Source organism: Sceloporus undulatus, chromosome 4 (genome assembly GCF_019175285.1).
Source record: "Sceloporus undulatus isolate JIND9_A2432 ecotype Alabama chromosome 4, SceUnd_v1.1, whole genome shotgun sequence".
Classification (NCBI taxonomy): domain Eukaryota; kingdom Metazoa; phylum Chordata; class Lepidosauria; order Squamata; family Phrynosomatidae; genus Sceloporus; species Sceloporus undulatus.
In genome coordinates, this window is record NC_056525.1 from 136425788 (window position 1) to 136438347 (window position 12560).

The window sequence follows — 12560 nt, forward strand, 5'->3', positions numbered from 1 at the left end:
GGGGAAAGAGCGGGAAGGCAGGGGCCTTATAACGGGTGGGCAGAGTTACCGCCAAAAAGTTTCAATATGTTGCAGAGTTAACTCTGCCCAGTGATTCCAGTAGGTTCCGAGCAGCACTGCGCAGGCCCAGTGAAACCCATTTGTATGTATTCGCAGATGACCACTCGAAGAAATACTGTTACAGGTAAGCAACCTGTCCATTTCGGTGATATGTTGTTCTTGCCAAGGTATCCTTGTGATCATTGATGAAGTGCCTCAGAATATTCACGTTGGACCAGAAATCACATCTGTCAGTTCAAGCTTCTAGGTTCTGTTAGGCGGCGGCAGCCGAATCCCTAGTGTGCTCTTGATCTCCCATACCAGGCAAACAATTTTTAAACTGGTGTGGTACTGAGAATTTATCTTGAAACATGTGAGATATTACTTATTTTCTGCCATGTGCCAACCATTTGCTTATATATATACTTATGATCAATGATCTCTTTTGAAATTAACTTGCGTATGAAGTTAGATTGATCTGCCACTTCTAACCAGTAGTTTAAGCAGTTTCTAATTCTATTGAAATAAAAGGTGTCATAAACTTGTCAGGGGAGCTGAGGAGATGCCATAACCCATAATTGATAGTTGATTTCCCTCTTTCTAAAGTTCTTTTCCTCTAACCTGCATGACTCATTAATTCACATAATCTACCATTACCTCTGTCTACCTTGGAGGTAGGCCCAGTGCTGCATAATCTACAGGTATTTTGTTACAATTTCCATTTCTGAGCTAACAACTACCTCTTCTTATTTGAGGGTTGTTTCATAAAAGATCCAGCCATAATTGTTAACGGGGAATTTATAGGAGTGTATTAGTGAAGCTGTATGTAGGATATACCTCTCTTAAGGTTCTACAGAACTCTTTCCCACATAATATGTGTGAAACAATTTAGTTTTTTTCACATTTTGCAATGTTTATTTTAAACAATTGTTGAGAACATGGCTTCACATTAAAATAATCTAATCAGATACTCTTTTAAAGGTTCAACCCAGCATCAGTAGTGCTTTGGGAAGTTCCAGTTTAAAAGTTTAATAATTAGCAGTGTCTTGTTAATTATGAGTTTAAATTACTAATAATTTAATAATTAATTTTAATAATTAGCAGGACAAGCAGTAGAAAACTACAATAGATAGGTCTCTCTGCCCAAACAATAATAACTTGCCAGGTTTTTCCCAAAAAACAATCCTGAATGTATACAGAAGGCAAATTATTGTGTAGATTTTAATTCTAAAATTGTTTTCTTTTACATTTAAAAGTAATGTCTATACTTTTTAGTTTCTACTTGCAAAACCAGTGATTTAAATAGGTGCTCTTGGGTCACAGTGTTTTGAGAAAATGTTTTTTTTCCTTTGTGCTACTATCCTCCTTTCCAATGGAAAAGGTATTTTAAACAAATCCATTTGCCCAGCCAAGTAAAACTAATTATGCATACTCTTCATAAACACCCCACCAGCACTCTTGTCCCTTGGCAGTTGTATTCCAACTGTATTTTAATCTGGGCATCCTGATGTTGACACAGCTGCACAGTCATGATAACAAGGAGTGATGGGAGTTTTCTAGTTTTTTGATTTTGTGGAAAGGGGGATTCCTGCACTGTGTTTCATCACATTAGAAGGATGCCCATGAGATCAGTGGTGATGGTGGTGATGATGAGACATATGGATTTCCTCCTCTCCAAAATAAGTCTCAGCCCACTGACTTAGCAGGAAATTTATATGATTTTGTGGCCAAGTCTATGTCATGGATTTTTGCCCCCTTAGCAAATCAACATTTTGGTATTACAGCATCTCCACTGTTTCCAGATCATGCTTCCTAAGGCCTGTTACAGACTGCCAAAATAAAGCTGCTTCAGGTCTCTTTGGAGGTATGCTATTTAAATGATGCATGGGTCCTAAGAGTCCGGAGGTCGCACCAAAGCCACACTCCATTCCTAAGCACTGGAGGGCAGTTTTGGTGCAGCTTCCGGATTCTTAGGATGCATGCAGCATTTAAACAGCATATCTCCAAAGAGACCCGAAGCAGCTTTATTTTGGCAGTCTATAACAGGCCTAAGTTTCTGTTTTCAAAATTCAGACCTCAAGGACAATGTATTTGAGTATATGGAAACTGTCGTATTTTGAAACTCAGTGTGCATGTTGTTTCTGTTGATAAAAAGGGATGGTTTCAACAGAGATTTAGAGAGCCATACCAAGATCACAACAGAGCCAGAATCAACTTGCACCTAAAGCAAGCTGAAATTGCAGACAAAAGGAGGATTTAGAATTTCCTTCTCACTAATCTTGTGTGGTAGGCTTTACAATTGCAGACTTATTATTATTTGTGCAGCCTGGCTTCAAAACTATGAAGTGCTAACTTGCCTGATTACTCTGTTCAGGGCTACTGCACTTGTAATTTTTCTGTGTTGCCTCCCTTACTAGAATCACACAACACCTTCCTGCTGGGAGATGAAGAAGACAAGTAGACTTATGAGTGTGTTTTCCCATCTTACTGTTTGCTGTGGCTATCCTTAAAAGACTCCTAGGCCCAGAGAGCTCTGGCGATTGGAGGGATGAATGAGGACAAGGGCCATCCTGGTTTTTGGAAGAAGTGGAAAAGGCAGACAACTGTTTATATTGTACATCATCCTATCTATTTTGCAGATTTTAAAAAAAAATCAGAGCTGCTGTTATCATCTGCTGATGGGAAGGATGTCCTTTAAAAAGAGAACAAGGAGTAATCAGTGTAATAGTAGAAGAATGAGGGTAGTATGATAGGTGGTGGCAGTTAAATTGTTATGGGGTGTGCATGGAGAAAGCAATATATGGGATCCTGCCAGACATCGCCTATATCAGTGAGCTGGAATAACCTTGGTGACAGTCCTCCTGGGCTAAAGCTATGTTACTGAATGTCAGGTGAGTAAGTGGGAAAATAATAGCTGTCTAAGACTTGATCCTGAATCAGCTCACTGATCTGGCTTGTATCACAGAGACTGACTGGATATTACCATGTTCACTTTCTCCCTGGACAATTGCATGTCATAACCATAACCTTGTGTGGACAAAACCAGAGCACCAAGTGATTGGAATATATTTTATTAGTCTTGATATATTATAGACAGGTTGTTGGGCTCTTTGCTTTTGCACCACTGTCATTCATGCCGTGGAGCAGGATCTCTATCCTGGCAAAGGACCCATGTCATGGTTAGCCCATTGATTTTGGTAATTGCCAGACCAAATGATTAATATCTGTTGGTCTTGGCAAGATTGATGGTAAGACAACTTAAAATATGGTTCTTGAACACTGTGGATTGAATCTGAATGTGTCATGTGTAGTTGGAAGGAACCACTAGGGCTAGCTAGTCTGACTCCCTGCTGATAAAGGAATCCATAGCTAAAGCATTCCTGAGAGATGGCTGTCCCACTTCTTTTGTTCCAAGTGCTCCAGGATCATAGAATCATAGAACTGTAGAGCTGGAAGAGACCACAAGGGCCATCCAGTCCAACCCCCCGCTCCTGGGCTTCGTAAGTCATGTCATATTACATCCCTTCTGCCAATATGCTGCCCCTGAATTTGTCCCCTGATTTGTGTAAATATAAAAGAAGATACCCAAGGAGAAGCTCTACAGAGTTTTTCTGAAGATGTTGGCTTTCCTGAAGATGATGTCCTGTCAGCTAGAGATACTAGGTTGAGCTTCCTGGCTGAGAAACCATCAATACTTGGAGACAAGACCAACTGAGCCAGTTTCACTAGGATCTTCTTGGCCACCCAGATTCCCTTCTCTGTTGAGGGAGATTGAACACAAGGAATGGTCCAAGCACCTCAACCCATCACAGTCCCTACTACACCTAGGAGTGATCCTGAAGGGCAGTGTTGTTGTTTCCAGTATGTTAGATGTCTGTGTCCCAACTGGCACAGAAGGTCCAAAAGAATCAATATGCCATCTTCTAAGTCTGGGGAGGCTCCTAGACAAGATGGTGTCCCTTTGGGACTTGGTCTAGTTGGCAAGGTTTAGCTGGCCAGGATTTTAAATTTGTTTTGAAGTTGCATATAAGCAAGAATTTGCTTTTAATTTGCATTTTTATTGTTAGCTGCCTTGAGCACCAGTTTTGGTTGAAAGCCAAGGAATACATTTAATAAATAAATAAACTAGATCTACTGACTTGTTTCTCTAGGCTATACCCTGTCAGTCATTACATGATTAATCACTACTCATCAGCACTGTATTGTATTATCTATATTTACCTCATACAATGCCTTTTCCAAATTGGAGAGTTTGGACCTGTCTGGACAACTTGAGAGTTTTGTGCCATTCTTTTGGAACTGAATTGACAAAGCCTTGAGTCATCATTGCCAAACACACCTTAGCTTTCAGGTATATGACTGTGGCATCACAGCTTCCTGTCTAGTTCACACCTTTTTGTAACTCCTTTTATGCTGCTTCCAACTGTATGTTAATAGGGGAAGGCTTCTTCCTCTATTATACATAACTACTGGGCACATAAAAGTTCAGGCAGGTGTGTGCCAGGAAGGTGTGACCTTTTATTGACCGACATTTGGCTTTGATGCCCTGGTTTACAAATGTATGACTAATTTGATTGAAATGTATGACTAAAATAAAATATTTCAAACCTAGGAGAAACACTTTGTGCAAGCCATGCAAAAAAGCAATAATGTCTTAAACCCTTTTTAATTTTAAAAAATTACTTGACTTTAATGTTCTGTTTCCTTAAAACAGAATTGTCATTTTGAAACAATTGATTTTGTAGGACACCAACACAGCATTACGTTGCAATAGAAAAAACTACATTTACAGTCAGAAATGATTTTTAAGAACACCAGTTTTGACATAGCTTTACATTTGTCTGCCTGTGTAAAAGTTAACAACGTCCTGACATAGTAGCATGAACAAGAAACAGAATCCAGGTTAAAGTTATGCAGGTGGAGCAGTGGGCTCATTTCTTTTTCAGAAGGAAACATCCTGGTAGACATTATACTTAAGGGGATGAACTGTTCAGTTACTCTGCTTTTGTTAAGTATTCATTCAGTCCTTCCATTTGTTTTCATAACTAATTTGGATTTTGTTCATTCATTTTATTCTTTACATTCAGCTTCATTGCCATACTGATTCAATGGCAAATCCAGCCAGTATTGTGCTTTCTGTAACTAAGGTTTTCTGGCAAATAAGATTTCTTTTTCAGGCATTCGTTTTCCCCACCCTACCACCATTTCATTCCAAGTTTATACCTCCCGTATCTCAAACTCATCAAAAGCCGTTTATTTTATAGGGAATAAAAGGGTGTGTTTCCTATAATCTTTACACTATTTCACTGAGAGAACCATCTGTTTCTCTTGCTTATCATCTGCAGGATCTCAAAGGCATGTTCCAAATCCTGAAATGTTACGACTTTATTTGCAGAGCTATAAACGTTCCTTTCATCCATATAATGCATGTAGTATCTGGGAGAGGCCATCCATGCACATTAAGGCAAGTTGTTCTTTGTCAGACCCCAGGGAAGATATAAGAAGTATAATAAAATATCTTTGGACAGCTTGATCCCTCATGGATATGACATGATAAAGCACTAATTTTTTAATAGAAAGATGGAATATGCAACAAATTAGTAAGTGTGAGGTAATGTGTATTTTTTCACGTATGTGTGATGGATGATTGATAGGGAAGCAAATATATACAGAAATATAATGAGAAATGGTGGCAGGACTGTGGCTGAGTGTTGGTTATGCCAGTTTTGCTACACTTATTTTGCTGGGGAGGAGAATTAGTACTGCATGATAAACAGTGCAAAATAGTGTTCTCTTCTGGTTTATTTTTATTTTGGGTAGGCTGTGGAATACAGTATAATGTTCTGCCAGCATATTCCCCCCCACTCTAGCACAACCTGCCTGTTCCATGCTGGTGCATGCCTATGTGACCAGACAGTGACTGGAGAATCATAGGAAATCATAGAATCATAGAGTTGGAAGAGACCGACAAGCGCCATCCAGTCCAAACCCCTTCAGCCATGCAGGAACTCACAATCAAAGCACCCCGACAGATGGCCAGCCACCCTCTGTTTAAAGACCTCCAAGAGAAGGAGACTGCACTGCATTCCAAGGGAATGTGTTCCACTGTTGAACAGCCATTACTGTCAGGAAGTTCCTATTACTGTTAAGGTGGAATCTCTTTTCTTTTAGTTTACATTCATTGCTCTCTGGAGCAGCAGAAAACAAGCTTGCTCCATCTTCAATGTTATACCCCTTCAAATACTTAAACAGGGCTAACATATCACCTCTTAACCTTCTCTTCTCCAGGCTAAACATCCCCAGCTCCCTAAGTCTTTCCTCATAAGGCATGGTTTCCAGATGCTTTACCATTTTGGTCACTCTCTGGACACGCTCCAGCTTCTCAACATCCTTTTTGAATTGTGGATTCTAGTCCCACACATCAAATAACTTAAGAAGCACTGCACTTCCACATTCCAGTTCTTTTCTGCCTCATTGTTTGAAGCTCCCCTCCAGCAAATGTATGTCAACTTGATAATAATGCTTCTGATGAAGTTGACTTAGTCTATGAAAATAAGTGACATAATAGAAATGTTAGTCTTTTAGATGCCACAAGATTCTTTCAAATATACTGGTATCAATAGCTTTGGAAGAAAGGGAACTGGCATATGGACTACATTCTGTCATTGTTGCAGGATGTTGATGGCGGAGGATATGTACTTACTTGGCCTGTTAAGAGGGATTTGTGATTGTTCTGTTTTAAATTTAGGTATGTAATAGCTTGTTCTATATATCTTTAAGATGATTTTATGATGTAATTCACTTCCTTAAATTCTTTCATATTAGCTTAAACAGCAGACTTTTCTAGCCTTTATCTTCGTTCAGATACTTTTGATTTAAAAGCAGATGGTTAATTGTCTGAATAAGCTAATTCTCACAGATCATGGGATACTTAAAAATATTCTGTTGCTCTGAAAAGAGTTTACCAAAGTATCTTTTCCATTTAGCTGCAGTTGTGTGGGCAGTTTTAAGCATTTCGGTGATGGCAGCAATCACATAGAACCATCATAACCTCACACTGTTCCTGTCTACCACCTCACTGTGGAACAGGAGTATTACTCTCCCTGCCCTACTTTTGAGGCCAAGGAGAAGTGCTCTCTAGACAATCAAGTGTGCCCAGCTATGTCTCAAGATATAATGATCACTTTCCTAAAGAGTGTTCACACACAGTGTCCAAGGAATGTCAAAAATGAGAAGTGTCAACTTTAGAAATTTAGAAACTTTAGGCCAGACATATTTTTTTTTTGAGACAGTGTCACAAGACACTTTACATCACAGGTTTTTATTAAAGGCAGTTGTATCATGCTTAAAGATTCCAAGCCTCCATAGATGAAGGCATCTGAGAATGAGATGTAACAGGCTGACACTTCAAAATGTGATGCCAGTGCTGAAGAGGAGCATCTTCAGAAAAGAAGGCTGCCTTTTCTGCTTAGCTCTGCAGGGATTCTGACATGCCATCTTTGGACCAGACAGTGGAGCATTCTGCTGGTACTTGAAACCTGTAACTGAAACTGTCTTGTCTGTCCATATTGTCAGTTTTGCAAAGGACAGCAAACCTCATAAACTTTTCAGAGACCATTTTAGGGAAGAAATGGTGCACATTCCTTCCAGTATGCAAGCCTTGGGTTCCCAGATATTGCTGAACTACAAACCTCAGACCCTTGACAGAGCTGGAAGGGGCTTCTAAGAGCTGAAATCCAAAAAACATCTAGGGACCTATGTTTAGGAAGCATTGATTCAGGCTCTCATCTATAAAAATATCCCTTTGCATTTGCATATTCCAGACTATGTCTGTGTTTCTGGAATCTATAAAGAACAGGTGTAACAGAAGCTACATTCGTGATGGTAATGGTTAGGTGCTCATTGGCAATAGACCTGTAAACATAGCAATGCTATCAGTGCATATCAGTATCCTATCCAAGCAAGAATCAAAAGTCAAGCAGTCTCCTATCTGATTCAATATACAGAAACAGCACAATAGATGCAACACAAACTCCTGTTAGGAAATGGTGCACTTTGTTTTTAGAGGCCAGTCATTGTGGAATTCTGACTCATGGGTGTTTCCTCTTTGTGTGGAATTCCTACAGAGTGACTTGCTTTGATCTTTTTTCTGTATGCTTATTTGAATGGCAGCCAATTATGGGTTTTATTAGGTAAATTGCTTTGATGATAGAATGGAAGTCAGAAATATGGTTGCTACACGATATTATCTGACTAAGGGCTTGTGCAAGTTGTGAGCCACAAAGCTCAGCACAGCCCACCAACCATGTATGGCAACATCCCAGGAGTTCTCATTTGGGACATCTTTAGCCTTGCCACAAGTTGTTCAGGGCCAACTAAGCAGCATACTATTCTGGCAGGGAATTAATAGGCAGTCTAACCAGGCAACCTACATTTTCTACTGCAGCGTCTGGTTGAAAGCTGAGCATTTTTGCTCTCCAGGATGTGGTGGTGGTTGCATCAGAGATCTTGGAACTACACTTTTCAGACGGGGCTGATTTCTGTTCAGACAGTCTTGGAGAGTTGAAAGTGACTATGAATTTTCATGTTATTGATGCATCATAGTGAACTGTTGGTCAAGCTTGTTGCAAATTTTGGACTTATTAGCATGAATGTTACCTGCAGTCACTTGTTGCCCACTCAGAGCTAGGAGATTAGTTTGCTTTTTCCAGGTAGGCTTCACCCATGAAGTATTGGTGTCAGTGACCTTCTGTATAAAGTTATTGGTCATAATGTGGTTGTTCTCATAAGAATTCATTCAGAAGTGTCAGGGGGCTTTCCCACTTGGTTTAACAATATTTCTGTGTGTTTTGGGTGACATAGTTGAAAAAACTGTTACTCTTGCTACTAATGAGAGCTGTTTCCCTTAGAGTACAATGTGACTACTCTGCTACTTTGATCGCCACTCACTCTTCTGATCAGCACAAGTGATGGGTAAAGGAAGTCCGCTGGGACCTGGAGGACCTATTCCTCCAGGCAGCAGTTGAATCCTGTGTTGGCTTTGCTCCTGCTGCACCTTTTCTGATTTGGAAAGGTGAAGGAGGAGGAAAATGGACTCAGCTGCAGTCCTGAGGTTGCAGCTGAGTGCAGAGCCACATGCAATTCCATCCCTCCCCTTCCACATGAAACGGTCTGGAGGAGATACTCCTCCATGCACTGGCTGGTCATGTCCATGAAAAGCTCCCAAAATGGGACCCCACACCAAGGTTCTCCCACTCTGATTTAGGACTTGAAACAAGGTTGGGCAAAGTGTGACCTGTGGGCCACATGCATCCCTAAGTCCAGAGTTCCTCCAGAGGTTAAAAAAAAAGTGTATTGAACTTTTAAAAAAAAAAAAAACCTTTGCCCCTAAATGTTCCACAGCACCTTCTTCTACTGAGGGACTTTTTGTCACATTGTTGGCTCTCCAGGCTATGTTAGGCCAGGGAGAGGCCTTTTAAAAAAGAAAGAAAGAAGAAGCAAACCAGAAGTGGCTTCCAGGTTACTTCATGTTGTCAAAAACAAAACCTCTCCTGGCCCTAGAATGGCCCAATGGAGACCAAAAACATGGCAAAAACACTCCCCTTAAAAGCAATCGAGGGCAAAAATCCCCTTTGAATTATTTTTGCAGTAGGGGTACAGCAAGAAGTGCAACCCTCGCAGGTGTGCCCCCTTACCTATGCATCCACTAAATCTTTGACAGTTGCCAGTCCCTGGATCTCTTCAACCATTGAAGAAATCCAGAAAGCATGGGGAAAGAGGAAGAGGAGGAGAAAGACAAGGGTCCTACTTTATGTTGGGAAGTTACTGGATACCCAGTATATTAAAACCTCCACATGCAGTTTGCTTCATACAAAAAAGGAGAAAAAAGTGTTTTATGAAGACATGTCTGTCTTAGCCTTGGCCTTGCCCGCCCACAATTTTCCTGCCTTCTGTGCCTTTTGCATTTTGAGAGCAGATGTACAAATGAGAAGAGATTTGGCAAAATATTTTGAGGCACCAAGGAATACATGTCAGAGATGTCAAATGTCAACTGTGGCACCTCATATTTGGAATAATATCTGAAAGGGTTTGTTAAGTGCTGTAAGAGGTTCCTTTAATGTTTTGATACGGTTTTTATCTTACTGGCTTGGGCTTCAAATGATTTTAACACAGGCGCTGTCACTAATACTCTGTGGCAAGGCTAGGCAACTGTGATGAATCCAGAGACAAATTTACTGACCCTCCTGAGACCTTCCATTGGCCACATGCACTACCAAAAATGTAAAAACAAACAAACAAATATATGTCTGGGAGTCACCTTCTAATTTGGAAAAATTGTCGTTTTTAAATAAAAAAGTTAAATAATGTAGGAGGGAGTTGCATCATATTTGAAAAGGTGAACTGTTGTCCTGGAGACTTTCAGTTAAGTAGGACATGCTGTTGCTACAATGACAACTGCTTTGTGAATCTCAAGTTCTCTGTTGCTCTTTGCCATCCCACTCTTTTCCCGCTCCCCTCCTACACACAGCCTATGCCATGCCACCTGGTACAGTCTCTGTCTGTGAGTAAGCATTTGCTGTGCTAGCAGAGAAAATAAGTCAGCAGTGAGGCGTACAGATCTGTGTAAATCATCGCTTTTGTCCTTGGCTTCCAGAGCAGAAATTCTTTGCTGATGTGTCAAGCAACCTCACTTTTACTCAGTGGTAGTACTGCTTAAGGATGCTTGAGTCAAAATGTTCTGACAATAGAAACTGGGTATTATTTAGCTTAGAAAAACTCAAGTTAATCATTATGTATACAGCAGTATGAAAACATAGTTGCATAGAATTATATTATTTTAATAGTAATTGCTATATTAAGAATGATATTTTGATATATTTACATTTGCGGGGGAGATAGATATTTTGCAAGGAACATTTCTGTATTCTGGAATGTGTAGGTGTTTGCCTGAGAGAGAAGTGCCCTTTGTTAGTGCTGGGCACATAGAATCATAGAGTCTTTAAGGGGCTGCAAGGACCATCTACTCCAACCCCTTGCCATGAAGGAATATACAACTAAACTAAAGCATTCCTGAGAGTTGGCCATCCAACTTCTGTTTATACATACATTGATTGGTGGTGGGGGGGCTGCAGTGGCGGTGGTGGTGGTGATGATAAAAATAAAGGAGGATGTGTTTAGCCCTCTCCTTTTCTCTCTGCTTTGAAGAGGATGAATAGTTGAGCACTCTCTCTAATATCTAGCAAGGTGAGAACTGATCATTCACTGCCCCTTGTGCTTTCCCACTGAAAATATAGAGCAGAGTGGAGTTGCTCCTCACATTTATTCTCTACACCACTGGTCTCTACAAATTGGACTAGGTAGCCTTCACAAATATCTAAAAGAGCTAACATATCTGTCAGAATCTGCTTGAGTCTTAACTCATACAAACATCATTTTTTGCACAGCTTTATCTTTTTTTACTGATGTTGTTAAAACTTTTTTCCCCCTTTGCAGCTGAAATGGGTATACCCACCCACTTTTCATAAATGAATTAGCCTCTTTCGGTCAAATAAAATAAAATAAATCATATTTTTGGTGGGTTTTTTGGGCTATGTGGCCATGTTCTAGAAGAGTTTATTACTGACGTTTCCCGAGCATCTGTGGCTGGCTGAAGATGACAATAAATATGAATCCGAAAGTTACGACATCATACATCCTGCTTACAATCTTGTAAATACAGAACAAGATGCCATCCACAGTATTGTCCAGGGGTACATCCCATGGTGTTCCCTCTGTCTTAGCAGAAGACAGTTTCAGTTGTTGTTATAGTTCCAGAACTAGATGCCAGCACATATTCCTCTAACCTTCAGTGTGTGTTCTCCTCCGCCTCCCTCTTTTGTCTTTCAGCAGAGAAAGTCATACCTGGAGAGGAGTGTAAAGGAAGCAGAAGATAACATCCGGGAGATGCTGATGGCAAGAAGAGCACAATAAGAGCTACATGTTCAGCTGGGCCTGCTCTTTGCATTTAGACTGAACAGCTGAAAGCAGAGAATGCTAGAAGTCTTGACCACTGGACTCCTGCATGTTGAAAACATATGGAGGTTGGCTTATCATAGCCATGTCATGTGAAAACAAATAAATTCTACCTGGACCTGGCCTAGGTTTGTTTCAACATTGGTGGTTGGTTCTTTGGTTGCCTCTTCTATTTTCCTTTAGGAAGATGGCTCCTGTGAAAATCTCCAAACCTCTACATACTTTTATCATAGGAGTAAGTGGAATGTAGACTAGAGCGGCAAGGCACACCTTTGCCTATTCTGGCTTTCTACCACCAGCAGCATTGAGCAGAGTTTAGGCAAAGATGTTTTGTTTCTTTTTCAAAATGGCATGCATTAAAATTGATCTTGGATTAGCCTCATTCAGGGCCAGCTTCATTGATTGTGAGGCTTCTGCATTGGATAAGGAAAGATACAAGCCCCAACCCCAGCTTGGAGCATGAATATTCTTGCTTTCATTTTGTCTCTTCTTGTAGCTGAAAGGGGGGT

At 40.4% G+C, this 12560-nt stretch overlaps 1 protein-coding gene across 1 annotated transcript in view; it reads left to right on the forward strand.

Moving 5' to 3' along the window:
- Window positions 1-12190, forward strand: part of PFDN1 (prefoldin subunit 1) — a 51358-nt gene extending 39168 nt beyond the window's left edge. Inside the window, exon 4 of the mRNA XM_042465115.1 lies at window positions 11926-12190. Coding sequence (XP_042321049.1) covers window positions 11926-12009 — 84 coding nt within the window. The 3' untranslated portion in view covers window positions 12010-12190. The remainder of the gene's footprint in view (window positions 1-11925) is intronic.
- The last annotated feature ends 370 nt before the right edge of the window (window positions 12191-12560 follow it).